This window comes from Petromyzon marinus, chromosome 11 (assembly GCF_048934315.1).
Source record: "Petromyzon marinus isolate PM22_M1 ecotype Great Lakes invasive population chromosome 11, UKy_Petmar_22M1.pri1.0, whole genome shotgun sequence".
Classification (NCBI taxonomy): Eukaryota; Metazoa; Chordata; class Hyperoartia; order Petromyzontiformes; family Petromyzontidae; genus Petromyzon; species Petromyzon marinus.
This window is the reverse complement of record NC_133677.1, coordinates 2,347,585-2,375,047: the sequence shown is the minus strand read 5'-3', so window position 1 is coordinate 2,375,047 and position 27,463 is coordinate 2,347,585. Positions and strand designations below refer to the sequence as shown.

The 27,463-nt window shown below is 46.2% G+C and overlaps 2 protein-coding genes across 4 annotated transcripts; one reads left to right on the top strand and one right to left on the bottom strand.

Annotated features, from left to right (window-relative positions):
* Positions 1-1,507: 1,507 nt before the first annotated feature.
* Positions 1,508-10,198, bottom strand: LOC116941364 (oxaloacetate tautomerase fahd2, mitochondrial-like). Of its 2 annotated transcripts, XM_032952413.2 has the most exons (8): positions 10,097-10,198; positions 9,456-9,667; positions 7,120-7,336; positions 6,501-6,560; positions 5,300-5,462; positions 4,594-4,702; positions 3,692-3,779; positions 1,508-2,707 (listed from the first exon to the last, which is right to left on the bottom strand). In XM_032952413.2, exons 2-8 carry the CDS (start codon positions 9,620-9,622, stop codon positions 2,645-2,647), a joined length of 867 nt encoding a protein of 288 aa, XP_032808304.2. In that variant the 5' UTR covers positions 9,623-9,667; positions 10,097-10,198; the 3' UTR covers positions 1,508-2,644. The 2 variants fall into 2 exon arrangements, with proteins under 2 accessions (XP_032808304.2, XP_032808303.2); XM_032952412.2 differs by lacking the exon at positions 10,097-10,198 and having other exon boundaries at positions 9,456-10,090.
* Positions 10,199-10,647: 449 nt separating this feature from the next.
* LOC116941365 (putative aminopeptidase W07G4.4) lies at positions 10,648-25,823 on the top strand. Of its 2 annotated transcripts, none has more exons than XM_032952415.2 (17): positions 10,648-10,749; positions 12,901-12,942; positions 13,387-13,477; positions 15,459-15,524; positions 15,644-15,726; positions 16,052-16,160; positions 16,455-16,579; positions 17,432-17,531; positions 17,812-17,887; positions 19,158-19,243; positions 19,452-19,556; positions 20,320-20,395; positions 21,360-21,478; positions 22,374-22,457; positions 22,978-23,035; positions 23,245-23,426; positions 25,219-25,823. In XM_032952415.2, exons 1-17 carry the CDS (start codon positions 10,736-10,738, stop codon positions 25,351-25,353), a joined length of 1,551 nt encoding a protein of 516 aa, XP_032808306.1. In that variant the 5' UTR covers positions 10,648-10,735; the 3' UTR covers positions 25,354-25,823. The 2 variants fall into 2 exon arrangements, with proteins under 2 accessions (XP_032808306.1, XP_032808305.1); XM_032952414.2 differs by lacking the exon at positions 10,648-10,749 and adding an exon at positions 11,195-11,226.
* The last annotated feature ends 1,640 nt before the right edge of the window (positions 25,824-27,463 follow it).

Below are 27,463 nucleotides of genomic sequence, written 5' to 3'. Positions count from 1 at the left end.
TGGTGCTCATTAAATAAAGTGCCTCCAGTATTTCTGACTCTACACATGCGGTCTGTTCAGATGATCTCATTTGGATCAGAACAATTTGGACAAGTTGGAACAATGACAAAGGTGAAATTATGTAACGATGCACGAAGGCAACGTCCACGTGAAAGTACATTTGGAGACGGAGGGGAATGCATGGATTGGAGAACATGTGCAAGTCAAACTTGTATAATTTTGACTTGAGTAAAGTAAACAGGGCTGGGTAGAGACGGATGTGAATAAGAGTGGCAATCAGACGTGGTAACCCATCGAAGGGGCGGTATGTTTGCCTGAACACATTGCAATCTACTCGTGCAGGAACTTGACTCGCATCACTAGGCTGAGAGATGGTGATAGTTTAGGCAATGTATTCATCCAGCAGTCGACAGATCATAGCCGATTAGGAAAATCTAAAAACACATTCCTGTGGAGGGAGCTGGTAGGATCGTTCGGTTGCTTGGTCAATGGCCAGGGTCAACAGTGGCGTGATGTATTCCGCAAATATGCCCGACTGAGGGGCGGGCACAAGCCGGCGTGAGTAGGTTAAACGTTGAGTTTTATAAGGGCACCACGGTATGACCAGCCCCCCCACCCAGCCCCTCCCTCCCCTCTCCACTCAGCCCCACCCCTCCCACGTGGACAGACATCCACAGATATACACAATTAATCCCCTGCCTCCTGTGAATTAATCCCGGTTGGGCTTCCAGTCCACTACGTTTCCTACCAGTATTAAACGGCGTTTAGTGTTTTCAACGTTGCATTGCTATGCCGAATCTGCACCACGGCAATGCGCGATGTGACTGGGTGAAGTTAATAGTGCAGGTGTGGCAGAGAGAAGCAAATTCCTAAGCATAACTTGTCCCCAAGGTGCACGCTATTTACAGACGTGCTGTAAATAGACCTCGCTTGTATCGTGTTAACAGATACACTTGCTCAACAACGTGTAGATAAATTTCGATTTAAAGCTTTCGTGACTGCAATGATTCATCTTCTTTGGTTCTTTCGGTAAAGTCACGTAGAATGAGAATAAAATAATAAATTGATAAAATAAAATAATATTCTCACGACGTTTCGGCCACAACACAAGCGGCCTTCATCAGGTGAAGGGAGCGAGACTGTCTGGTAGGACAGCGCTGGACAGCGCTGTCCTACCAGACAGTCTCGCTGTCTGGTAGGACAGCTTGTGTCTGGTAGGACGAGACTGTCTGGTAGGACAGCTTGTGTCTGGTAGGACGAGACTGTCTGGTAGGACAGCGCTGTCCAGCGCTGTCCTACCAGACAGTCTCGCTCCCTTCACCTGATGAAGGCCGCTTGTGTTGTGGCCGAAACGTCGTGAGAATATTATTGTGTTATTTTATTTTATCAATTTATTATTTTATTCTCATTCTACGTGACTTTACCGAAAGAACCAAAGAAGATGAACGTGTAGATAGCCAAGTGCTGTTTTAGTAAAAGCAAGAAAAACACATTTGGCACGACAAAATATGCAAGTTTTTTTTATTGTATTGTGTTCGCAGAACACGATTTGTGCCTACGGAATAAATTCAGTGGGTGGGTGTTCACAACTTTATTGGTTCAACTCTTCCACACTTTCCATTGGGGAATGGTGTAAAAGGCGGTACTACCCCAGTCGGTGTGGGGGATGCAGGGGTGAGTCCCTAACCTTGGCAATCTCAGTAAATGGGGGCTCTTCAACAGCACTTCGAATCAGATCATTGGCACATTTGGTACTCGCGACATTCTTTGAGCACAAGGCCACCATGGAGGCGCCATGTTTCACAGACGAGTATCGTCTGCAGTTGTCTCTGTATAAAACTCATCCACGGCCCTATTACCCATGACTCGCACCTATTAGCACGGTTGGCTACGTAGAGTGGGAAAGAAATTCGACATTCCTATTTGTTGTAGCTATATGGTCCACGAAAACTAATCCACGGCCCTATTTCTTTCTATTATCCGCTATTTTACTAAATGCATGGCAAAGCGGCTTCTGAATGCCTGCGACTTCCCACCCCCCTCCCTCTGGCACAGCAAATTCGTGATATAACCTCCAGTATCCACGATTTTTTATTTATTTTTTACCCAGCAGTTGAAGGGAATACAACTGTGGATAATCCCACAAAGAGTTCTCCTGTAGATGACCATGACAAATTATTTCACCCAAAACAGCTTGGGGGGGGGGGGGGCATTTTCATGATTAGCCCATGAAGCCGGCTGCACATGGCCACTGTCAAGCGAACCACCCGTTTCGTTCGTCCACTCGGCAGTGTTTACCAGGGCGGCCGCTGGCCTAGAACCGAAAGCTTATGCAACGAGCGATAAACACGGGACCGCTCGGCCACGTCACCGCCGAAAGTAGTCCCTCAAATGTCTTGACAAATAATACATGGGCGACGCTCGGTGGAGTCCGTGCGTGCGCTTTGCGCGGTTACCTGCGTAGATAATACCTGGTGCGTGAAAATTCCAAAAGCTACAAGTAGTTGTCTTCTCAGATTTGCGCGCACACTTTTGTCGCACGGGTGGCGTCAATAATCAAATCTGCATGAAAAAGATTGGCCTGTGTACAATTTAAGTGGTCGAAACAAGCAACTGCAATGCAAAGAATTGGCGACGATCTTCGCTACACCACTTTGTTTGCGATGGATCCAATCTGATCAATTTCGCACTCCACCATGTCTCCTCTCTAGAAATACGAAATGAGAAAAAAAAACATCAAGTAATGTTCAGGTACAAAAAAATCCATTGACATAACCAAAGATAAAAACGAATACTTCTGGTTTCATTATCCCTTGCCCCATAGTTGAATAAAGCCACAACCAATTTTAAAACGGGACTAGTGCCGTTGATTCTACTTCTTTGTTCGCATAATGAGCAGCAGATGCTACACGCACAGAGTTGAAGTGTCCTACATAAAATGAAAGCAAAATGAGGCACAAAACAACATCTCCAAACATTCTATGGACCACGGCGTTGCATTGTAGTCTAAATTAATACTGGTAGGAACGAAGTTGTAAACTGAGTGTACCAGCCTGCAATAGATTAATGTGTCCGTCCGTCCGTCCCCTTTCAATACTTTAACGAAGTGAAATCTCGTGCTGTTGGGTGTAAAATCAGCAATAGACAGCGCAGAGACTTGTCCTACCAGCCCACCCTGCAGGGACCTGTTAAATTCAACTTGTAAAGCGCACAGTTATATTTCTCCCGCCCGGAGAGAAGACGGCACGACTCGGAGGCGCGGGGAACCACAGACAAGCGGGAAGGCAGCCACACGGTGACCCCGCACCAAGCTCTGCAGTTCTCTATATATGACGGTGTTCTTCAATTAATGAGCGTTTACATGTGGGGAAACACGAGAGCATCCAGAGAAAACTCACGTGTGGAAGGGGGGTGCGGGGGCAACACGATGCTGTACCGCTTTCTGCTGGCCAACTCGGGTATAGCACCTCGATGCTAACATGTGCCATGATCCACCCAACCCTCGCTGCCACCACGCCGCTGGATTACAGGCCACGTGCATAGCCAACAACCGCCTGGCAGCTCATGTGCAACTCTGCCCACCGCAGTTTACTTTCTTTCTCATCGATTACCCCCCCCCCGAATATTTTCGATGTTGCTCGGTAGGCCAACGTTAGCACCCCAGGGTGGGGGGGGGGGGTTGGAATGTTACCTTAAGGAAGACGGGCGGCTTGCGGAAAACGCCCACCCCGGGCGGAGTGCCCGTCAGGAAGACGTCGCCCGGGTACAAGGTCACGAACCTGCACGAACGCGTGGGGGGGGGGGGGGCAATGCGATAGATAGCAAGCTATGCAAGCTCACCTGATGGGGGATCTTCACTGCCAGCCGTGTGCACATGCAATGCTGCACTGAAGGTAAGATGTAACCTCAAACAAAAACTAACGGTCCCATCCTGCAGATGTGTAGCCAGAAGGCAGGTAACAACGCATCGATTCGTCGTTACACTGTATTCTTAACGCTCCGTGTACATGCATCAAATTATGTGTGTAAGCGTTTTAATTTATGGACGTTCGATAAAAATGATATGCTCTTTAATTTAGGCAAATGGCGTAAACAACAATAAATGACACGAATAACAAATGAGACATGAACAGGACAAATGAGCAGATTCGCTTCTTAAATGGAATTTATTGAATCATGACACTTCACTCAATTGCAGGTGAATCAATTAACTAGCTTTTAACGAAATTGATCAGTAATTCCTTTCAAATATTTCTCTCCACGTAAATAAAAATCCAAGTATTCTTTACTCAACAAATCGGCCCCACGGACCTTCTGGCAGTGAATTATTTCAGCAGCAATAATTCAGTACAAGCAATATCTGGACCGGTTTCAACATACAACCTCATAGCAGTCGTACTTTCTTCCATAAATGTTGGTGAACTCCCAAACTTTGAAGGCAAATACCCTTTGCCATCATGCGGTATTGGATTTTAACCGTATTATTTGTGCAGATCGTTGTGGCAACTCGCCTACAGGTGGCCACCAACAACACTTGCCCCAACAGTATGTTAATGCCCTGAGAGGGGACCTTTGCCTTTGGTGGAAACTCACCGGGACACCCAGGCAATCAGCGCCTCCGTCTTGAAGATCAACTGCTCAGTGCTGCTGTCCTGCACGAGCTGCCCGTTGACCCGGCAACGGATGCCGAGCTTGTGCGGGTCTGGACACGACGAGACCACAGCGTTCAGTGCAGTTAGACTGCCACGTTAATTCTAACGCAACAATCACTGGCTTCCTTGTGGAGAATATAAGCAACAAAATAGATACGTGGGAAATATCAGGAGAAACAGATATATATTTGCGTCAAACGAAGACTCATATCTTAGATGGTCCTTATCTATGATATTTTGGCAGTAAACCTTTTCTCGTTCCGATGACGTATGTATGTACACGTCATCAGTTTTTCTTCCCATTCCGAATGGATTCGAATTGATTCGGAACGGAATCTGAAGTAAAAGGCCGTGCGGGAGGGCATGTGGCACAGTTTGGCATCAGTTATAGTAGAGTGCGGTCGTGTCGCTACAGTTCTCTGTGGTGAGAACAGTACAATATCTTATAAACGGCGCTACTACGCCTCTAAATAAAATTAACGCTAACCACTTGCGCGTTCCGAGATTCAGCGGTGAACGGGACCCACCCCTTGCGGACATCTCGGAACGCGAAAGGGTTTAACCCGGCATTAATTCAAGCCATTTTTTTGTTACACAACAACAAGACAACACTGCACGTTGTTGTTGATGGCGTGTCTTAACCGTACCAGAGAGCTCGTCGGGCGTGACGAGAGCGGGGCCGAGCGGGCAGAACGAGTCGAACGTCTTTCCCAGCAGCCACTGCCGCCCGTTGCGTCGCATCTGCCAGTCCCGCGCGCTCACATCGTGCGCCACCGTGAACCCCGCGACGTGGCTCATCGCCGCCGCCTCCTGCCAACAACAATGACCAACGTACTAATAATGATAATAGTGCACCATGGACAGTGACGGATTGGGACTGATAAATCGGTCTAGGAATTTGTAAACACACCGGCCCACATTTCCGTGCCATACCATTGGCCCATTTGGGCTGGTGCAAAAAACAAATGGGCCGGTGAGGAATAATATTTGGAGCTGCTTAATATGGGCCTTAATGCCAACTGAGAGCGTAAATAATAAATGCAGCATACACATTTGAGGTATTGAAAGAGACCGGCCTTCGGAATGGACCAGCCCACCGAGCATTTGCTCAGACTGCTGCCCTGAGGCCAGTCCGGGCCTAACCATGGAAACCACACCAGTAATTAAACTGGGTCCTCAAAAGTGCAGGGAGTTGATTGTCTCGACCAACAACTGCACAAAAACGTGTTAAGTTTCCATATGCACTTCATTTGCTTAAAATTACAGCTCTGACATTTTTTTTTTTTATCCGTTGGACTATCAAACAATTAACATTATTACTATCGGTGGCAGAGTGGGTGGGAAAGTGCTGCCCCTTCCTTTGTGGAACAGACTCACTGGAAGAGAACTCAGATGAAGCCGTGGTGTCTACTTATGTGGGTCGTTCTCTCGCACAAAGGGTTGTGTGCGCTCTTCTGAGACAGATCCAAATGGATGCCTCATCCCATGACATAACGTGGATCGCACAATCGGGGTGAAATTGGGGTAATATGAAGAACGTTTTAAGTAACAGATTCAAACGCGGCATCTCCACAGCTATCAGCTTACTCTACTTTCCCTGACCGCTGAGCCACGCGGCTAAGTTGGCTCACGCAGATTTGCTTGTGCAAGGGCAGCGAGCGTGTGTCAATAGCGCCCTCTCATGCATGCTATATGACAGTGATCTTAGGAGGCGTGTATCTGTATGTTGACAAGGGACCCCTACATATGGATTTACGTTTGCTGAACTTCTTTCGCACCACACGTGGCCAACCGCGCTAATCGGAGGTGCGGGGGAAGGGCAACAAAGCAAACGTAAAAAGCACTCGCCTCGATCCGCTTCCCCTGCTTCCCGATGACAAATGCAAGCTCCACCTCCCAGTCCAGCTCCTGGGAGTACAAAGCGGGCAGGCGTCATTAAGTTTCTACAGCACCCCACATTACACAAGCGTTCCTTATAAGACATTCCCTCCCCCTCCCAATACCTTGATGATCTCGTTAAGGAGCATCAACCATCACGCGAACTCCGGCCATCCTCGCAGCAGCTTTTAGGCTAACCATCGCAGAAAGACGGTCACTGCATCGCGCGCTTTCAAGATGCGCTTCTGCGGCCGATTAGCGCGGTTGGCTACGTACGGTGCGAAAGAAGTTCAACATACACCCCCCCCCCACCTCCGCTGTATTTTAAAGCAAAAGTTGGGAGGTGTGGCTTATAATTCGGTAGGTGTGCTGTGCCGTGTGTATGTGTAGATTTGCACAACTCTGTTGACACGGGACGCAAGTTTGAAGAGTGTCTTACTTTCCGGGATCCTCTTAAGAATCAAGAACATGCAATTACTTCAGCCAGGTTCGACTGGGTCAGCGACCTCGCACAGAGATGCGGCGCGCGAGTAACAGTCGTGTGTGCGGCGCCCGTCTCAAACGGAGAGTTTCCGAACGTCCGCCTGACATTGGTCTCGTCCGAGTGGACGATGTCGTCGTAGGGCCCCGTGATGGCGCTCGCGAACTTGCTGAAGATGATCGGCTCCGTGGGCACGGCCGCGTTCTGCTCGGCGCAGTGGTCGCGGTAGTTCATGCCCACGCACACCACCTTGTCGGGCTGGTGCACGGGCGCATGGAGCCGCAGCCGGCTTCGGGGCACCACCACCTCCCGCAGGTCCAGCGACCTGGCGCGCGGGGGGGACAGGGAACGCGTGATATGCGTTCCCGAAATAGCGCCGCGTCTTGCGAAAACTATTTAGCCATTCATAATGGCATCACGATAAGGTTTTGCCGAGATGCGATGCACGAATACGCACACGCGCAGTGAGATGGCGGGGCTAATAACGGAGGATACACCGTTGCGTTACTCTATCACTCGGCTGTGCAGGCTCGAGAAAGTAGTAGTTTATATTCTTAGCTCTTTCGGTAAAGTCACGTTGAAGGGAAACAATAAAATAATAAAATATATATAAAACAATAAAAAATCTCACGACGTTTCGATCATAACACAAACGGTCGTCATCAGGTGTGTCGGTCTGCATTAATTTATTTTAAAACGGTGTATTTATTTATAAAAAAACGTCAGCGCCACGCGCAGCGATTTGGCAGTTTATTTAGAAGGACTAGTCCATCTATGTTCTGAAAAGAGGAGGGGGGAGACGAAAAATTAATGTATGCTGTCTGAATGCCACTGTAAGCGTGAACAATCAATTAAGACCTGAAATGGTTAATCAAATCTTTCCAATGATTGCTAAGCCAGAATCCATCTTCTCGGTTGAAATTGTCTCTGTGCTTGTATATGTTGATAGCCTCATGAACGAATCTCTCATGGTAGCCAGATGGCTTACAAAGAACCTCTGTCTTGGAAAAGTCAATGTCATATGACCCTACTGAATTATAACAATGATCTGCCACGGCCGAGGTGTTGGTCCTACCGTGCTTAAGGTCTGCTTTGTGTTCACGAATGCGGTCCGAGACATGGCGTTTGGTTTCTCCAATGTAACTACTACCACAGAGGCAACTTAGTTTGTAGACACCAGGGTACTGTATGTCCGGAATCACATCTTTTACAGACGCAACCAGATCACGGATTTTATGTAATGTGTTGAAACGGACCTGGATCTTGTGTTTATTCAAGATTTTGGAGATATTTTTTGTGATCCCCGCAATGTAGGGTAAAGTGATGGTTTTGAAAGGCTCCTCAAGAGGGTCCTTCTTCATGGTTTGAGTGATAGCTTTGCGGATTGTATAGTCGGAGTAACCATTAGCCTTAAGAGCTTGGTGCGCGTTCCACATTATGCGAAGTGTTCCCGAATGAAAGAGCCGCGTTCTTCTGCAAATCGGGTCGTGTGAACACCACGCTTTAAGCGAGGACGTACTGTACGATATAACGTCGTACGCGCGAGGCGTGTTGTTGGGGGCAAGACAGATTAATCTCCCCCTTGCCTGCTATGCAGGAGTCCGTCGGTTCGACCCCGGACCCTGACGATGCCTCCTTCATATTTGGAGTTCGCGTTATCGCTCTCTCTTCACGTGGTTGCGTGGATTTTCAGTTTCCCCCCTCCACATTTAGAAACTTTTTTTTGTCTGTTACTCTAAATTCCCAGATGTGATAAGCCAATTCAATGAGCTATCATGTGCAGGCCAGGTCGCCTCTGAAAAAGAACAAATAGCTCAGTGGGCTGGTAAATAACAGTTACGTAACAAACAAAAGTGGCACGTGTTACGCAATCGTCTTGGCCGAAAAGGCCCATCTATTTACCGCTGGTTTTGTATCGCCACATTTTCATAGCTGTCAACCCATAAGGATTATACCCCGCATTCTTGTACAGGGAAATTTATGAATTCAGGTCCATAGGGCGTACAGCCCTTTTAAACACGGGCCAAAAAAACTGTTTTATCTATTTGAGTTTCTCCCTTGTGATGGGACTTTGTAGGATGAACGTTGATATTTATAAGGGCACGGGGTGACCAATAAGGTCTGAATTAGTCTGTAATAAGGTAGTAATTGATAGGGGTTTGACAGGTTTGCGTTTTGGGCAAGGTTATAACAACTTGGGAGAGACAATGAGGAGTGAATTCAAAAGTGTAGCTGTACAAGGGAAACGACTGGGACAATCAGCAAGTGTGTCGACCTGCGGTTATGGTGGTGGTGGTTTAACCACGGTGTGGACGAGAAGGCCAAATTTGACCTTTTGAGAACACGTTAGAAGAACAGGCGAGAGGAGGGAAGCTCGCAAACACCGCTCCGCCTCTCCCGTGGTTGGCGGTGTTTGCTCATCGCCCATCCACCCATCCGCGCACCTCCGGGCCGCTTGCATCGCCTCCTCTCCGCCTTCCAAGAAGGCGACCATGTCCCCACCCTGGAAGCGGCTTCCTCCCAGCGCCACCACGTCTCCCCCTGCCTCCAGCTCCAAGCCCAGGCGGGGCGAAGCATCACCGCTCGTCTCGCTGAAGCGCACGAGCCTCATGCCTCTGCGCTGTGCGTACTGCTCACGTAGGCGCTGCTGCTGCTTCTGCGGATGTTGCAAGCGGCGGTGGTGGTGAGAGGGGGAGAAGAGTCCGGCACAGCTGCTCAGGAGGCGTGCGCAGAGAAGCCTCGAGCTCGCGTGATGAGCCAGCGTGCAGAGGGCAGCCACCCGACTCAGATGCATCACACGCACACTGAAGATGTGTCCTTATAGAGCCGCACGTGCTGTTAGCGAGCACTTATTAAGGTACGGACAACACCACGAATGCAAGCGCACACACTCCTGCTAAGCCTTTCAGACTTCTGGCAAAAATGCCGTTAGCGAGCACGCACGCACGCCCGCCCGCCCGGCCTGCTGCCTTTGTCTCCTCAGTGTGTACAGTACATTTAGCAACGGGCAGCTCATTTAAGGCCGAGTCGACCTAGGGCGGCAACGCAGCGAGGTCGTGACCCCGCCCGGCACAGGAAGCGTCACCTGCTGACGTCGCGACGTGGAGCGGAGCCGCGCTTCCGGTCACGCGCGAGACTCCTATTCCGCAATGTCAGCCAATCACGAGCCTCCTTTCATGCAACCACGCCTTCCCCCCCTACCTTAGCGAATCACAAAGCATCTTTCATTCACTGCGCTTGGACCCCACCCACCCTTAGTTAATCAGAACGCCTTTTTCATTCACGTCGCACGTGACTTCCCCTCCCCCCTCAGCGCTAGCCAATCACAAGTCTTTCACGTGAGCACATGGGGTCTCGAGCGCTCGGCGCCGCGACGTTACCTGCGCTTTCCTATTGGATGAGCGGGGTAAGTCACGCCCACGCCCCGCCCCCTACCCCCGGGCCTATTGAACTCTACGCGTGAGAAAGGCGGTGAGCATGCGTATCCGCTGTACGAAGTGCAAAAAGCTAATCGCGTATGCGCAGTAGGGAATTCGCAACTCGCGACGGCGCATGTGCAGTGGGCGTTCTAGAAAAGAGCGGGACGCCTATCGGTTGTAGGGATTGTTAAACAGGGGCGCTTATCTGATGTATGTAATTAGATGGGTGTGGCCCATGTGAACTGGGGACTATAAAGCGAGGTGCGCGTGCTATAGGCAGTGAACTCGACTTGTGCACTGTCGCAATGGAGGCTGTGTGGTGAGTGACTTGACTTCGGCAAACATTAAACTGGTTCGGCTGCAAACAGTACGAGTTTTAATTCGTCTTGGCGATATATATTTTTTTTAACAAATTAACCTGTTCGTGCGTATGCGTTTTGGTTGTCGGTAAGCGCCGTTTAATTTATTGATAGGTGTTACGAATCTAACTCGGCAAGTCGATTCGTTTCAATCTGGTCACGCAACTCAATTGAGTTCCATGCATAGGGTCACACACAGCTACGGGGTTATGAGAGAGACGCACTCCGACTTCCCATATATTTTATACATCGTGGGAAATGTGCAGAATACTGTATACTAAAATAGACTGCATCGCCTTTCATGTGTATCTTCATCCTCCCCATTGGTTTTTGACACTTAATGTAATGCTATATATAAAACGGTGAACGTCACGTGTGTGCCTAAACTTGCGTAGACCACACGAAATATACAAGTTGAATATGAAGCGGAAGAAATGGTGATGTAACAAGTGGGTTTCTGAAAACTGGCTTAACTAAGACTGCTCTAATCTTGATTTGAAGCTTTCGTGACTGCAGTAACACCATATACTCTTTGGTGGTTCTTTTGGTAAAGTCACGTAGATAGATATAAAATGACAACAAATCACGACCGTTTCGATTGCAACACAAGCAATCGTCATCAGGTGTGGGAAACCACAGCAAGACATTTTGTATTTTTGCTGAAGTGCAATCTAAACGTCGTGATTTGTTGTTTATTTTATTTCTAACTACGTGACTTTACCCAAAGAACCAAAGAGTAAGATTGCTCTGATGAACAAGACACTAAGTTGCATAATAAATCAACCTTATTGGCGGGACCCTGGGGTCCCGAATAAAACGAAAGTCAAAATCGTAATTAATGAGAGAGAAGACAAACTTGGTGTAATTTAATTAAGCTAATTTTTGGCGAATCCGTCCCACCGGGCACGTAAACGCCGCGACCCGCCTGGCGCGCATCGTTCTGTTGTCGTGTCCACGAATGCGCAGAAGAAACAAAAAACACTTTTAAACTTTGATTAGTGCATCGTGTAGAGCTCGTCACGAGGAATCGATCGCCGTGTCGTTCGCCTTCAACAGACATTAAATGACGTCGCAGATTACGCGAGAGCCGGGGGGCTTGTGTTTGCTAAACTCGCAAACATGAATGCAGATTTAAGATGCTCGTTGATCATTACACAACGGTACTTAATATTCTTGGTTCTTTCGGTAAAGTCACATCGAAGGGAAACGATAAAATATTAAAATAAACAATAAAATATTTTTTTCGTTTCCCTTCTACGTGACTTTACCGAAAGAACAAAGAATTTGAATCCCTGCGGTCACGAAAGCTTTCAATAAAAATTTATGCGGTACTTAGCCCTGTCTTACGAGCTTCACTGATGCATGTTGTCATTGGACACAGCAATGTGCTGTACTGTGTGTATAGGGCTAGGGGAAAGGCCCCATACTTGATATTCATTGCATACACATACTTTATAATATCCGTAGTAGAGTAGGGAAATTTGTCGTTACAAATGCAGAATCGCTTGTGTAACGTCAACATACTGACGAGGGGCGAATGCGTGGACTACTGACGACCATATTCCCCGGATGTATAATTGTGAAATTATGACTTTCCAGAGGAAGCAGCAGACCTTTTTTCGAAAAGAGCCATTCCCCACTTCTCTCTGGCTCTATTTAACACAGTACTGCACTTGTTGAGGGAGGTGGGTGGAGGGGAGGTGTGTGAATTGGAGTATTATTTTGGTTTAAAATGTGTCGCCTGAAGGAAATAGTTTAGATCAGTTATTGACAATGTGTAATTGATACGATTATATGAAGAGGGGGGAAAAAACCTCATTTCCACTCGGGATATAATTATCTAACATCATCATAAGCAGCAACAGCAAAGGTGTTCTGCTGCAACAACATTTAAATAGAGAGTAAAACTTAAGTTCACAAACGTGTTTAAGGTTGACTTTGCAACTCGCAAAATGTTCCCTTGCAGTGGGATACAGCTTTGCATGTTGTCTGGCTAGCAGTATAATTTATACAGCTCAAGCTTGTCTCAAAGGTTTTTCTAAATGCCTGCAAGGTGGTAATGGAGGGGGCTTACTGCTGTGTTTTTGAAGTTTTTATTTTATTTCTGGCAGGGCACTTAACATCGTCCATGTGACTACCATCAAAGATGACCGGTAAGAGTACAATATTAATGCACGCCTCATCGAGAAAGGGGTTTTTATGGTCGACTCGTAAAAAAATTACCTTTTGACAGTTGTTGCAATTTCTGGCGTCCATTTTAGCAAACTGCAATGTGACCCGAGTTTGAGTCCCAGCCGTGGATAACATAGGTTGTACGGGGTATACATCTTATCCTCTCGTGGGTTTTGGCTAAATTACCTCTGGTGTGGTGTGCTAACATCAGCACTGGCAAGATAAAGGCTGTACAGCCACCAACATTGAACACTTTGCCTTAATAGTTGATTGCTGATGGAACTTCCCCTAAAAGTCCGTATGGCTTTACAAGGGTCATTGGCTGTGGATGTGCATTTTTAGGTGGCTGCATTAATAGCTGAAGTGTCTTGTGTGTAATGAGATGGCTTCATGTCTGTTCATCTCCCATTTCTATCTATGTGCAGATTTGATGGAGTGGTGGTGGTGACGGATAATATCACAAATCTGTCCGGTGATCTGCAGGGCATACAGGATAAGTTGGCAGCCTATGTCAAGGTGTGAAGTCATGTGCGAGTGTGCACCTGAGATGCACGATGCCCAAAGCTACTAATTAATTGACATGATTTAAGGAAAATTACCAATTTTTTTTCACGAGATCTGTGTGTTTGCTATAATGACAGAACATTGAATAAACAATGGTGAAGTGAAACGCAAAGCGAATAGATTTCCTTCGTAAGAATTGTGGTGTCTACGCAGAAAAAAAAACACGTCTGTCCAAAGGTCCTTTTGAGTTTAGAATTTTGGCAAGAAGGCAGGATAAATATGTTGTAGTCTACATTTTTTGTGAACTCTCGGAACTCTGTACAAGGATAAATGAGGCAATCACAAAAAATTATCAAGTTGGCCAGAATTTTCTCACATCTTGCACAAATGAACATAAGCACTTTCAGAGTTCTGGAACAAAGTCCGAGGACACGCTTGTTAAATTGTCCTAAATCACGAGTTGACTTTAGGTTTTCTTTACTTTGTGGACCCTCCTTTTTTATTGCCAAAGGTGTAATTGGGTGACTGAAGCTGTAAATCTGTGGGACCCCTTCAGCTGGTTTGTCAAGATGGCCTTTTCTAGCAAAATGCTGGCTTTTTGTGGTAGCTCATTTGTGTTTGAAGAATTTGAAAACAAACTTATTCTGCCCACTGTGCAAATGCCAAACAAACGCACAGCAAAAAACCAGTACTGGCTTCTGAGACTCATCTGGCCCGCAGCAGTCACGAGTTGTGCAAGGCGTAGTTTAATGAAACTCATAGCTGATAAAGTACTGCAGCACCAGCTGTTAGTTTACACAATAATTATAAAATCCTTTATTTAAAACAAGTTGAGAATCCATCGAGACCAAAAGTATATTTATCAAGAGAGACCTTGGTAAACAGGAAAATGCATACAATGATTATAAAATGGAATGGAATTGTGATGAATGCTGTAGGAGCTAATACTTTCAAGTGAGGTAGGTGGTTTAGTCATTTAGACTCAGACTTTATTTCAGTTGGCAAGACCCATTGAGCTAAGCAGTTCATTTTTACAAGGATGACCACAGCCCAACACCATCGGCATTGGCGGCAGTTACAGGACATTGCAGGGTGGAAATGTGCAAAGTAACAAGATCAACAGCTAATTTTATTTTTTTATTGTTTTATATATTATTATTTTATTGTTTCCCTTCAACGTGACTTTACCGAAAGAACTAAGAATATGAATAGGAAAAACAAGTTTAAATAAAAAGCTGTGAAAAAGTTAATCATTTAACAGACTTATGTAAATAAACTAACTCGGACATAATGGAGCTTGGTTATAGCGTTGCCAATTTATAGTTTTGCTTCTTTATCAGCTGCCACGTGGTGTGCACATTTTCCTCTTCCTTCGAGTATGGAACGTTTAATGTAGTTAAGAATTTCTTAGTCTGGGTCGTCCTGTGGTCATTGGAGAAGGAGTTGCAACTTTGTCCAAAAGATTAAAAGTGAAGGCATGTTCAGTGACGTCATTAAAATGACGTTTAAGTTTATCGATCTTTATTTAAGTCTTCTCCGACAATCCATCCTCACAACTCCTACCTGGTCAATGCCAGAACAGTCAACGGCACGATATTGCGATGCATGTGGTTTTTTGGATGCGCAAATGGTGGGAGGGGGGTGGGCGGGCGGGCAGAGTCCCAGGTTGAAAACCTTGGGAACCCCTGGTCTAACACTTCTGTTTAGCATCCACACCTCCTGCTGTAACGCTTCTCTTCCTCAACGTACCTTTTGTGGTTCCAGACTAGGTGTTTTGCTTACTTTCTCACTTCTCGTACTTTCAAATGAGCTCTGCGAAGATGCTCATAGTAGGAAAAAACTCCGTAGGTTTGTCCATAGAAATGCCTTGAAGGGAAACGTATAAAATGGACACTTTTGGGCAATCTAAAAATCTGTGCAATAATGCATGATTGATCGTGGTGTCATGATGATGTGACATTTGTCATACGTGATTCATCTTACATTACCACAGGCGGATGCAGCTTTCTACAAGGAGGTGTCTGTGGTGCCCTGCCAGTGCTCCATGGAAAAGAGGCTGGTAATAATGTCACTGGGTTCACTCGCTCCCACCGGTCACATTTTCGTTGCTGTTGAACCGAGCACTCCCACTGGCCATGAGACATTTACACTGTGTGCATTCTCCTCCTTTTCGGCCAGGTCTTCTCACCCACGGGACCCCTCAATCGGGACTACGATGACGTCCGTCGTTTTTCCGATGCTGCCTATTCCGGCATTGTGCGGTAATGCGTGGTGTGAAATTACACAATAGTTTCTACATAAAACTATGTACACACGTTTTAGTATACAGATTTTCACAAGTTAATATACCTCCACATGTCCTACATAGCTTTGGTGACGCACATTGTATCATTGTACAATTGTTTAAAATGCTTCTGTAATGTGCGTGGAGTGTTTTTTGGTGTAATTTTGATCCCAGCATTCAACATGCGGATCAAACTGCTGTCTATAATTATAATTCTTTAATTATACATTGCATTGTGCTGTGGTTTCACCGACTGTTTTTTTTTAATGCTTTTGCTTCTCACGCCTATCGTCTCTCAACAGGGCCCTCAAAGCCGGCAGCAAGAAGCCCCTGCTGGTGCTGGTGCCTGACTCTAGATTTAATGATGCCCCCCTCGTGGGCGCCCTTGGGGCACTGCATGCACTCTACGTGGTGCGTTGCAATGCTCAATACCCCACCCACTCTCCTGCTTCATCGCAACGACCTAATAGACGCACGCTGCCCTTCCCGTCCATCATTTAATATCGTCGGGGAAGAGGGCCATTTTACTTTGCTGCCTCAAATTTATCCATGTTTTTTTTTTACGCTCATTGTTAAATTGGTTTGGTGTGGTCCGATCCACACCACCTTATTTTTTGTGCCACAATATGCTTGCTCACAACCACTTGTGATCTGCACGCCTAAACACGGGACCCCCTATGTGTGCGTGGCTGTGGATCGAGACAGCCTATCGAGGTCCGAGAAGCCTTGCCAGAGAAGAAGAGCAAGGCAGAGCTGTTGGGTCTGTGGGTGGCAAGTGACGCCGAGGGACAACATCTTGTCAAGGTTGTCACGGCGCTGGAGAGTGGCAGGTGTGTATGTTAAGCATGGCCATTGTGGACCAAGCCTTGCAATCCATTACCAATGTCAAAAAATGTAACACATCCATCAATAACACTTGCCTTAAAAATAAAGTATATATAACTAGGGGTTGTTCGGGGGGCGCCTTAGATGCCCCCTCACAACCATTTACGGCCTTCGGCCAGGAAAGTCACGAAAAATATTTGTACACGAACGACGCATTAACGCAAGCATCCGATGTTCTGTTTTTAAGTTTTAAAATGAAACCTCTTTTGAATTGTATTATGTTTTTAATTAGATAATTTTATTTCTTCATTAAAAGCTTATCATTTTACATCTGGAAGACTTCATTGAAAAGGACATTTTGTGTGACTTTTCTCTCATCGTTAAGTTGATGGCCTTGCTGGGGGTTCGGTTCAATGCGGACTTTCACCTGTTTGGGATTGCGGGATTGAGATAAGGCGACAAAGAACTGGCCGTGCGAGAAGACTGCCGTCTGCAGATCAATTCCAACATAATCAAACGTCTGTCCCTGCGCCTCTGTCATTCATGCAGTGAGCGTGTAGGTTTACAGCGCCCCCTGCATGAAAACGACGGAAAATGCAGCATTCATCACAGATAGATAAAGTTGTGCGCTTATAGAAGAGTATAGGAAATGACCCAAAACAGACATTTGCCCAAAATGTATGTAATATATTGCTGATGACATTTGGGGCAATGGCTCTTCATAGCACCTGTGCTTGAATTCCTGGGTGAGTGAAAATGCCTTGGAGGTAGCGTTGCTTGCCAAGACGTGTCCAGTCGTCCTGCGACTGCGGTTTTTCCGCGCTGCCATTTGGTACTGGTGTTTGTGTGTCGTGCAGGGTGGTGTACCGTGATATCGGCGGCTCGGACCCCGAGCGCATGGCAGCGCCAAAGGTGGCCGAGTACTTGGAAACCATCTTCAAGGACACGACCGTCTTGGTGAGCCCTTGGGCCGAGCCCCCATGCCCCGCAGCCCTGCGTGTTGCGTGAATACTTGCGCGCCGCCATTGACTGACATGTTTTCAAAGATCGTGCCAGCGATGCACTGTCGTGTTTCAAAACAACGAAACTTAATGGAAGTGAGAAAATAGTTTCTGCCTTGCAAGGAAGTCGACAGTTCCTGTTTTTCTTTCGGAAATGTATCTATTTTTTTTATTTAAAATGTGATGTAGAAAGTTTCGATTTGCCGTTTAAATGTTTCCTTGATTTTGAATTTCAGATGAAAGTCATCTCTGACCCTGATGTCTTCAAGAAAGAATTTCCATGCTTGGCTGCAGTCAACCGTTGTGCAAATGGTTAGTAACAAAAAACTTAAATAAATCGACAGTCTCCAAAACATACTTGAGAATGTTAATTAACTTTGAGGTGGGTGTTTGTTGTGAATTATTATTATTACTACACTTGTTTACCCAGGAAAGATTAGTCTCAAGGCAGCTTGCAGTATGGGTTGATGTTGCTCTAATCCCAAATTAATAATTTGCAGGTAATTGTTCAGCATTTGGGATATTTGGCCAATACAAGTTGCACTGTTATTTATTTTTTAATCTGTGAAGAAACCGGAGTCGGGAATCGAACCTACTGCCCTTTACAGAAATTATGAAAAATTGCTGAAACGAGCAATGATTGATATGTTTAATCACCGTTTACTAAATAATGCAGCCCTGGTTGCTCGCGGCAGAATTGTAGATTAAATTAAATCATAGTGTAGAATAACTAATGGCGCTCGGAACGCAATCATCACATTGCAAAAGGAAGATTTTTGCCGTAGGATAAGTAAAGTGAACAAATAATGTTTAATACGAAACCAGCAGCCATTGTGATTTAGAGTGAATTTGAGGTCGGGAATGTGTGGGTGTTGTTAATATTCGGTGCAGGAGTTTGCACACTGCTACGAACCCAGTGACTTCCATGGGAAGGGGTGTGATATCTACAGCTCTCCTAGTACTCTTTGGTTCTTTCGGTAAAGTCACGTAGGTATAAATTAAATCACGACGTTTCGGGCGCATCACAAGCGTCTGTCATCAGGTGGTGCTGTGGTTGTCCCGCCTGATGACGGACGCTTGTGTTGTGCCTGAAACATCGTGATTTAATTTATTTTATACCTACGTGACTTTACCGAAAGAACCAAAGAGTATGGATCCCTGCAGTCACGAAAACTTCAGATCTAGATCTCTCCTAGTGCTCCTCTAGGTTGGTTAAGTCTGGTGTGTGGTGTAAACATCCCGACCTTAGTGGGTGCACATGTCCTGACAGGCTGACATCTAAGATCGTTGTCCAGGTTGGATTTGTAATATATTCTAAATGCGACAACATCTCCAAAATTCTTTACAGACAGTGGGTCTATTTATTTTATAGGGAGCTGCAGTCAGTCATTGGCCGAGGAAGGGGGACGAGGAATGTTTTGGATGGGGAGTTGATAGCACCCATGGTAGGGGGATGGGAGTTCCAGATTACTGGCGAAGCAGAGGAGAATCAGTAACCTCCTACACTTGAGCGAAGGCTCAATGCATTTTTTTTTGTTTCTGTGCCTGTATCCACTGCGTGTGTCGTCTTGGTATCCACCAGCTGTTGAGCGCCACCGCGGGCGTGTGATCGAGCTGGAGTACACGGGCGAGGGAGATGTGGACAAGACCGTCTTCCTTGTCGGCAAGGTCTGCTTAAGCTCACCCGAGTGGCAGACAGATCTAACCATAATAACAATACTTGGAGCCCTCGTGTTAACAAACAGTCCGCAAAACTGATTTTTTAATTCGACGCGTGCGATTGAACGCCCGTCACAGTCGCGGGTGGGCGGGGGGGGGGGACAGAGGAAGGTGGCGTTTGTGCGATGGTCTCTTTTTTTTTTTTCCACTCTCGCAGGGTATCACCTACGACACCGGTGGGGCTGACATCAAGGCCGGCGGCCACATGGCCGGCATGCACCGTGACAAGTGTGGTGCGGCCGCCGTTGCTGGATTCTTTGAGGTGACCCGCACCTTGTTTATCTGCCGTGCTCCCCACGTGCACCCTTAACTCGGCGGTTTTCACCCTGTGCGTCGCACTTCCCCAAGAGGATGTGTGAAAGCCTTTCGATAGGTAGGGGAGGGGGAGGTGGAGAGCACAGACGGTCGCATCGCATGAATACCACATACGAAAAAAATGTTAACGTGCGCAGGGAACGTCAGCACCATGTTGCGGCAACAAGACGCATTTAATACACAACAGGAAGCAAATGGCTTATTAACACTGCGTTGACTAGTGGTGTAATCACGTCTGATCTATGTGTGTTTGTAACCTTAACCTTGGGGGCAATTTTGGGAGTGGGGGCTGGGATTTGCAGGGACCCCGGGGTCTTTGGTAAGGGCCACAATACAACAAAGGAATGGTGGCCCCCCAACTTCTCTCACAATTATATTGGTGTTATTTACATATTAAGGACCCTTCGTCCAGCAGTGGATTGACAAAAGGCTGCAAAATTGTTTTACAAGAGTAATATTTAATCGGTTCACCATGTGACCCCGATATACTTTTTTGTTGTCCTTCCCCCACAGCTCTGATTAACATGGTTGGCTATGGTATGGTACGAAAGAAGTTCAATATATACATACTTTTCCCTAGTCACTCCCTTGTCGTCATCATTAACAAAGACAATGAATGAAAGTCTGTCGTCCGTTTGGCCACTGTCGATTGTTGAAGCCTTGCCCATGCTCTGTCCCCCCCCCCCCCCCCTTGCCTATCTCCCGTGCAGATTCTGGCCAAGCTGAAACCCAAGAACATTCGTGTGGTGGGCGTCCTGGCAATGGTGAGGAACAGCGTTGGTTCAGGTGCGTATGCTGCCCCTCTGCCAATGCTCATTCTCAATTGTTTTGTTAAATTGGGAGTAATTTCATCAAACAGAATCGTGCTCTGTTACGCGTGTCGTTTAATGCATGCGAGTCGTCGAGAGGTTAATTAAAGTGGCAGCATTTACACTCATATCTGACATCCTGAAGCATGTGTCTTGAGTGCGTGTGCCGATAGCTTTCCTTTCAAAAACCTCTTCAAAGCTCTTCGCACAACGTTTTATTCGTAGCGGTTAAGCTCTGGATCAGGTGGTAGATAAATGGGCCTACTGTTGTGGGCTTGCAAAATCAGATGCTAACCATGACTGATGGTGAGCATCTGCTTTTATAGATCAAGGCTGTCCATCTTTCCAGGTTGATTCATTTAGCTGTGCATTAGAAAGTTGAATTAATTGAGTGTGAGGTCAACCAATCTTCGAGATTCGTTCCCGCCATAGTAATGTGGAATTTGTCATCATTGGCTCAGGATTACTCATGATGATGACCACATGTTTAGCAGTTATAATTTCTGCATGTGCTATTTTATTTATCTAGGAAAGCCTCTTGAGTCTCAAGATAATTTTCTATGAGTCTTGCATTGATACATTGCCTTTGGCAAGAATAGAATACAATTTATATATTTGGCCAATTGATATTTAGGAATTGTTTTGGATGCGGGGGGGAAAATTGAAGTACCTGGAGAAAACCCACTCGCATGACGGGATAACTCTAAAAAGTCTTCACAGACATGGTCATCTGGAGGCCACCTCACTTTTTGTTTAGTTTGTCCCCCCCCCCCCGCCGCACCTCCAATTAGCACGGTCGGTTACATTGCGCAAAAGAAATTCAATTTACATACATACAACCCGGGCGGGTTTGGGATTTTCACAAATGTACCCCAAGGATCCGGATTACAAGGTGTGCACCACGGCGTTTATCATCGAGGCGACTGTTTGATTGCGTGCAGACTGCTACGTGGCGGACGAGATCGTGACGTCGCGCGCGGGGAAGCGCGTGCGTGTGGGCAACACGGACGCGGAGGGGCGCATGGTGATGGCCGACCTTCTGTGCCTGCTCAAGGAGAAGGTGTGGATTTGACTCCACGTTTTGACCCAAGCATACAGTCATTGCCGCTTTAAATGTCAATAGAATGCAAAGGTTGTTTCGGTTTGGTATTTTTGGTCTGCTGTAATCGGTCGTTTTAGAACGTTTTTTTAGGGTAGCTGATAGGTTCAGGTCAGCTGCCTTTTGTTAGACTTTATTTTCAAGTGTAGACGTGATAGTCTCAAGCCATTTAACCAATGATAAAAATATATATATTTGCTTGTGCACTTCATTTGACTAAATCCCATCTCTGAGAATTAAACATTTGTTTGACATTCATATGAAGACCATTATTCTGTAGTAGAGGTGGGTGGGAAAGCACTGCCTGGCTCCCACGACGTGTTTTGGAGGCCACATGAAGGGATTGCAGCAGTAATTATCTGATAGTGTGATGTCAAGAGTTTACCTGCCAGAAATTGAGTGAATTATCACAAATTGGGGTTGCCATTCCATTCAAGAATTGATTCATTTTTATTTTGTATATACCTTCATCATTTAAGGCGTTTTAACCTGCCTTCATAGTCCAAGTATAACATTAAACAGGACTAAAATTGGATATATTTATTTGGCATCTGAAGATGCTGTACAGAAGCCATGAACATGTTTATTTTATAGAATGGCAGTCGGTCATAGGCAGAGGAGAAAAAATTCCGTCTTTAACCTGGCCTTAAATAGAGCAGGGAAGTCTGCAGCATGTATTGTGGGGAATTGTATATCAGCATATTATTTGTACATTTGCTGTCAATTGAAATGTTACACGCGTCTCCGAAGCTACGTGATGGCCATCGTTGGCGTGCACTTTTACTGGACATCTGTGAAAAAGAGCTTTACAGCTCGTCGGATTCCTCCAGTATAAATATTCTTGCTTTCTCTCCAGGCGGTCAGCGCAGTGAACCCTGAGCTGTACACCATCGCCACGCTGACGGGGCACGCCATCCGCGCCGTGGGGCCCGAATACACCGTGAGTGCTGGTCGCCTGCCCCCACCAACCGCACCACTCGCTCAACTGCCTGCTACCCCCCCTCCCCTCGCTACCAAGCCTGCTGTGCGACAGATTGCGTTAATATGCACGTGTGTGTGTGTATATACACACAGCCCTTTGTCGATCCACTGCTGGATGAATGCCTCCCCACGCCGTGTCGGTTGAGTTAATTGGCCATACTTTACCCCGCCGGTCAGTGCCGTTGGTGAAAGCTGTGTACATTTGTGGGGAGTGTAGAGCTGCAGTTGCTGCACTGCCCTCTGCTGCCCAAAATGTAGCACCGCAGCTTATATCAACTCCCATGTACCGCATTCACCCATCCTGGCACTATCCACGCTCGACCCTGCTTGGCTTCCGAGAGCTGATGTGTTCTCTTGCCTTGCACTTATTTATTCCAATCGTGTCCTGCTCGTAGGTTTCGTGTGTTTTAGTGCATGTCTAATATTTTTTAATGTAGTGCTGCGATGCTGACCCCTAAACCTTAACCTGTCTATGACAGCTGATCATGGACAATGGACCAGCACGGGAGGCTGGGAATTGTCAGGAGTGGTTCAAAGGTAGGCCTCTTAAGTCCCTCTCTACTTGAAAACATTAATAATGAGAACACCTGATTTAATCCTTGAAACAGCAATATTGACACATGTAGACTAATAATACACTACAAACACAAGGAGAAAATTATGATGAAACTATCCGAAATAAAAGATAAATTGTCCTGCAAGTAAAATAATGGTAACCCTCCGTGACCGTCGCCGTGTGTGACCAGTGGGCGAGCGCATAGGCGATCCGTTCGAATTGTCCACCATTCGGCGTGAGGACTACGTCTTCCACGCTGGGAAGTCCGAGTACGAGGACGTCTTGCAGTGCAACAACCTCCCGTCGAGCGCCACCCCGCGTGGACACCAGTCGCCCGCCGCCTTCCTTGTGCTCACGTCCGGGATGGATGCCGTGAGTATAACTCGCGGCAATCTCCGTTCCATGGCTGGTTTGGCATAGGCACAGGCTGTGTTTCCTTGGCAGCCTGGCCCAGCTGAACCGATCCCAGAGCCAGACACCTGGCTTCTGATATTTCTTTTTACAAGCCATGCTGCACACTGAGAGCTGTGTAAAACACCTGTCTTTTTGCTTCATACTTGGCAAAGAGTTACAAAAATAACAGGTTTTTCAGCTTCAATTTGTCAGGCAGTTAAATTTTGATTTAAAGCTTTCGTGACTGCAGTTATTCATATTCTTAGCTCTTTCGGTAAAGTCACGTTGAAGGGAAACAATAAAATAATAAAATATATATAAAACAATACAAATTCTCACGACGTTTCGACCATGAAGGGAAACAATAAAATAATAAAATATATATAAAACAATAAAAATTCTCACGACGTTTCGACCATAACACAAACGGTCGTCATCAGGTGTGTCAGGCAGTTATTTAATATTAACTAAATGATATAAGGATGAACTTACATGATCTGTCATCTATATTTTAATCATGATATATTTCATGTTATAAGTTGTGGTAGATGTAATTTTAAAACATAACGGAGATAAATTCTACTGTGTCGCTCACAGCATTGCAACACATTACCTCTGATATTAGCTAGTGTGAAAGAAGAACTGCACAAAGTGTGTTGCATTATTTCATCGTCTTAACATGTTCCAACCCTCACGTGGTATGATACCTTTGTGATAATGTCAATTATAATGTCGTTCATCGCAGTCCAGTGGCCACTGCTTGTGTATTCTCACTTTCAGTTCTGCAGAGTGCTGCACTAAAATAAACCGATTGCATGGTGACTTATTTTAAATAAATTCAAACATTCTGAGCTTGTGAGAATGGGCGCAATGACCACCACATAGGCAATATTTCACCGATGCGTCGTCATTTTTACTGCTTTCCAGTGGAAATGGATGGAACGATTTCCCCCTTTTTGTCCCAGCTGCTCGGCGTACGTGCTCGTAATCTCAAAAGCGTGGGATTTTTGTGAAAAAAAGTCTATGACATGGGCGATGTGATGCAGACGCTCTTCTCATGATGGAATTTTAAAGCACAGCATTTTATGTCACCTTGGGTCTGTTATGGTAGTTTTTCTGCCTCCTGTGTTGCCTAAATGCCATGTTATTCTCTCATTTTTGAAAGGGCATTTGTTTGGCTGTCTGACCATTGTTTTTTTTCTAACCACTTTGCCAATGTGCTACGTTCAAGGGATGAATGGTAAAGGGCAGTGGTGCCTGACCCATGCCTTCTTAAAGTTCAGGTTGCCTAAATTGAGTACCTGATGCAGTATATCAATAAAATAGAGACAAAGGCAGTTAGATTTGAGTGCTGGCCTCACCGGTTTTCTGTTAGATGCCATTGTAAGTGATCACCAGTGACGCATCACCTGACATAACAGACAAAATAGGGTTTGTGTGGTGGGGCGGAGTGGTGTTAAGAGCTGTTCACACAACTGCTTTACGATGCTGGCCACCTGGATCGATTTCCTTGCGATGCTGCACATCGGGGACCAAGGGTTAACTGAAACTACCATGGGGCCTTCCCGAGGTCAACTTGGCATTTAATTGCACATTAGTGTGGCTGTATAACTAGCAGGACTGGGGGGGTGGGGAGCTACCTGGAAATAGTACTGGGCTCACTTCTTCATGTGTGAGGCTGACCTTCATAGGCACTTGCCTAACAGCACTTGCCCATGCAGTCTATGCGGGTAGGCTACATGGAGTTCTGTGTGTGTGTGTGTTCCATCAGCATGGGCTGGACTCTGAGAAGCCGCTGCGCTACTCCCACGTGGACATCGCGGGTTCGTCTGGACCCTTTCCTGGCACTCCTACGGGTGCGCCTATAGTGGCCATGGCTGCGCACTTCCTGTTTAAACGACTGTGAAAAGCGGGAGTTTCAACCCAAAAGCCACCACTTTGCTGCTGCACATCTCATCCTCCCAACCACAACCTCTCCACTCCAGCCATCGCCGTCCCACCCCTGTCCCTCCACACGACCACCAAGCAAAACCACCCCCTCTGTGTCAGGTGTTCACTGGTTGGTGGCTAGCGGTATAACCTCATTTCGTATAACCAACGAGGTTGTCATTTAATCGGGGTTTGTGGAATTTTGGGTTTATTGAATTCTCGGTGGCATGTTTGCAATTTGCGGGACTTTTTTACCTGTGTTACCGTGTTGAGATGCAGTCATGTGGTTGATTCCTTTGCATGGGTGCGTGCCTTCTACCGAGCACTTGATTTAATGCAATCCTACCTTGTTTAACCTCTATCATGTAATCCTTGAGGGTGTTTTGTAACCGAGATGACATTTTCAGTACAGATTGGTGACTAAAGCAAGTTTAAAAATGGAATTCAGTCACGGCTCCTTGTCACTTTTTTGGTTATTTGGAAAGTTTTGTTGAAGTTTTTGTAAAAAAAAAATACCATGGGCTAAAATTAGTTAAGTCTCGATAATGTAATTTACCAAAAGCATTTTTGGGTGCCTGGTTGGTCACATGAGGAAATGCCAATTGCGCATCTGTTTGATCGATAGCTTTTTAGTTTGAAGACATTTTTCATTGTAGACATTACAGATGGCCCTAAAATGTTAAATTGTAAATTTAAATTAAATTTAACATTTTGTTAAATTGTAAATTTAACATTTTAAACGAGAAATCGTACCAAATAATCTGTAAAGGTAATCGGCTAAATATCCAAATATGCACGGCACACAAAATGGTACTTGAGACTCAAATCAAGCTGTGGATTATTGGAAGTGTAAACAAACATATGCCGCAGTCTTTATGGATTTGGTTAACATGTTATGGATCTGTGTTGCATACTTTTATCATTTTAAATGCGATTTTAACATTTACAATGTATAAAGAGGAGTGGTGGCTCAGCCATCACACTGGGCATTGGTAAGTGTCTGAACGAGAGTCCTACATTGGGTACCTGCAAAGTGAGTGAACCAAGTCGTGTTTGCCGAACAGGTTCCGGTCAATATCGCGTGATCACGCCATAACCTGACCACGCACCCCAAGTACTTGATTCCGACCTCTTTGTGCATACCGGTGGCTGCTGAACCAGACTGATTTTAACCGATCCCCCCCCCCAAACAAACCCCATGACTGATAAAATATGGGGAGGCTTTTATCCAGCAGTGGCTTGCCAAAACCTGAAAATTCTTGTTTGTAATGGAGCAATGCTGCCGCCTGGTGGACAAATGACCTTGCTGCGTGACCAGGCAACTCGTGAGCGAGCTGCTTTGAAAGCTACCGACCACTGGATGTGTCGCAGTTGTTGCTCTGCATCTACAGCAACCATACGAAAGACGAAGAAGGCTGGAATGGGGTATTCACGCTGGCTCCGAGTGCCCCCCCCCCCCCCCCCAATTTTGTTTGCACAAAAATTACCGGTTGAGAGTTAAATGTGTCTGGAGTCTGGCTTCCTTCATCCCAGCGAGCCTATTTATGAAGCCTATTAGCACATTGTTGGGCGCAGTCGTGGCACAGTGGTTAGTGGATTGTGCCGCCATAACTACAGCGACCCGAGTTCGATTCCCGGCGATAGCTGGCATCAGTGGATGAGTTATAACCTGTCCTGGGCCCCCCTTCAACTCATACTGACCAGTGCCATGGAGTATGGTCATATACTGCCCATGACTGATGGTGCGGGGAGGGCTGTAATCTATCAGTGGATTGATATGAAGGGCTGACAATTAAATTGTTATCGGAAGATGGAGGAATGCGCAGGGAGCCCCGGGTGGGCGATTCTGTTGCTGCCTGCGGACTAAAGCGACAGCCGACTTGTGTGTTCAAGTGTCCCACACCCGAGTATCCCTCCGCTGTCTCGGTGTGACAGCATTGTCGGGCTCGTTTATATCTAAATCCGCGCAAGCTACCTGTAAATCACGTCGCTTCTGTGTGGCCACCCCCACTGAATCCCTCCCTTCTCCCCCACCCCGTGTGAGAACAGGCGCTGCTCCATGCAGCTCTCTTCTGCTTGCTCCGACA

What these genes read in the sequence shown, in the direction of transcription:
- LOC116941365 (XM_032952414.2), top strand. An exon ending in AGTTGGCAGCCTATGTCAAG is followed by an intron (nt 13,478 to 15,458) that starts GTGTGAAGTCAT and finishes ACATTACCACAG; the next exon opens with GCGGATGCAGCTTTCTACAA. An exon ending in GAGGAACAGCGTTGGTTCAG is followed by an intron (nt 20,396 to 21,359) that starts GTGCGTATGCTG and finishes GATTGCGTGCAG; the next exon opens with ACTGCTACGTGGCGGACGAG.
- LOC116941364 (XM_032952412.2), bottom strand. Translation starts at nt 9,805, where the DNA reads ATGCATCTGAGTCGGGTGGCTGCCCTCTGCACGCTGGCTCATCACGCG. An exon ending in AGCAGGGGAAGCGGATCGAG is followed by an intron (nt 5,463 to 6,500) that starts GCGAGTGCTTTT and finishes TGTTGTTGGCAG; the next exon opens with GAGGCGGCGGCGATGAGCCA. An exon ending in CACGCCCGACGAGCTCTCTG is followed by an intron (nt 4,703 to 5,299) that starts GTACGGTTAAGA and finishes CGTCGTGTCCAG; the next exon opens with ACCCGCACAAGCTCGGCATC.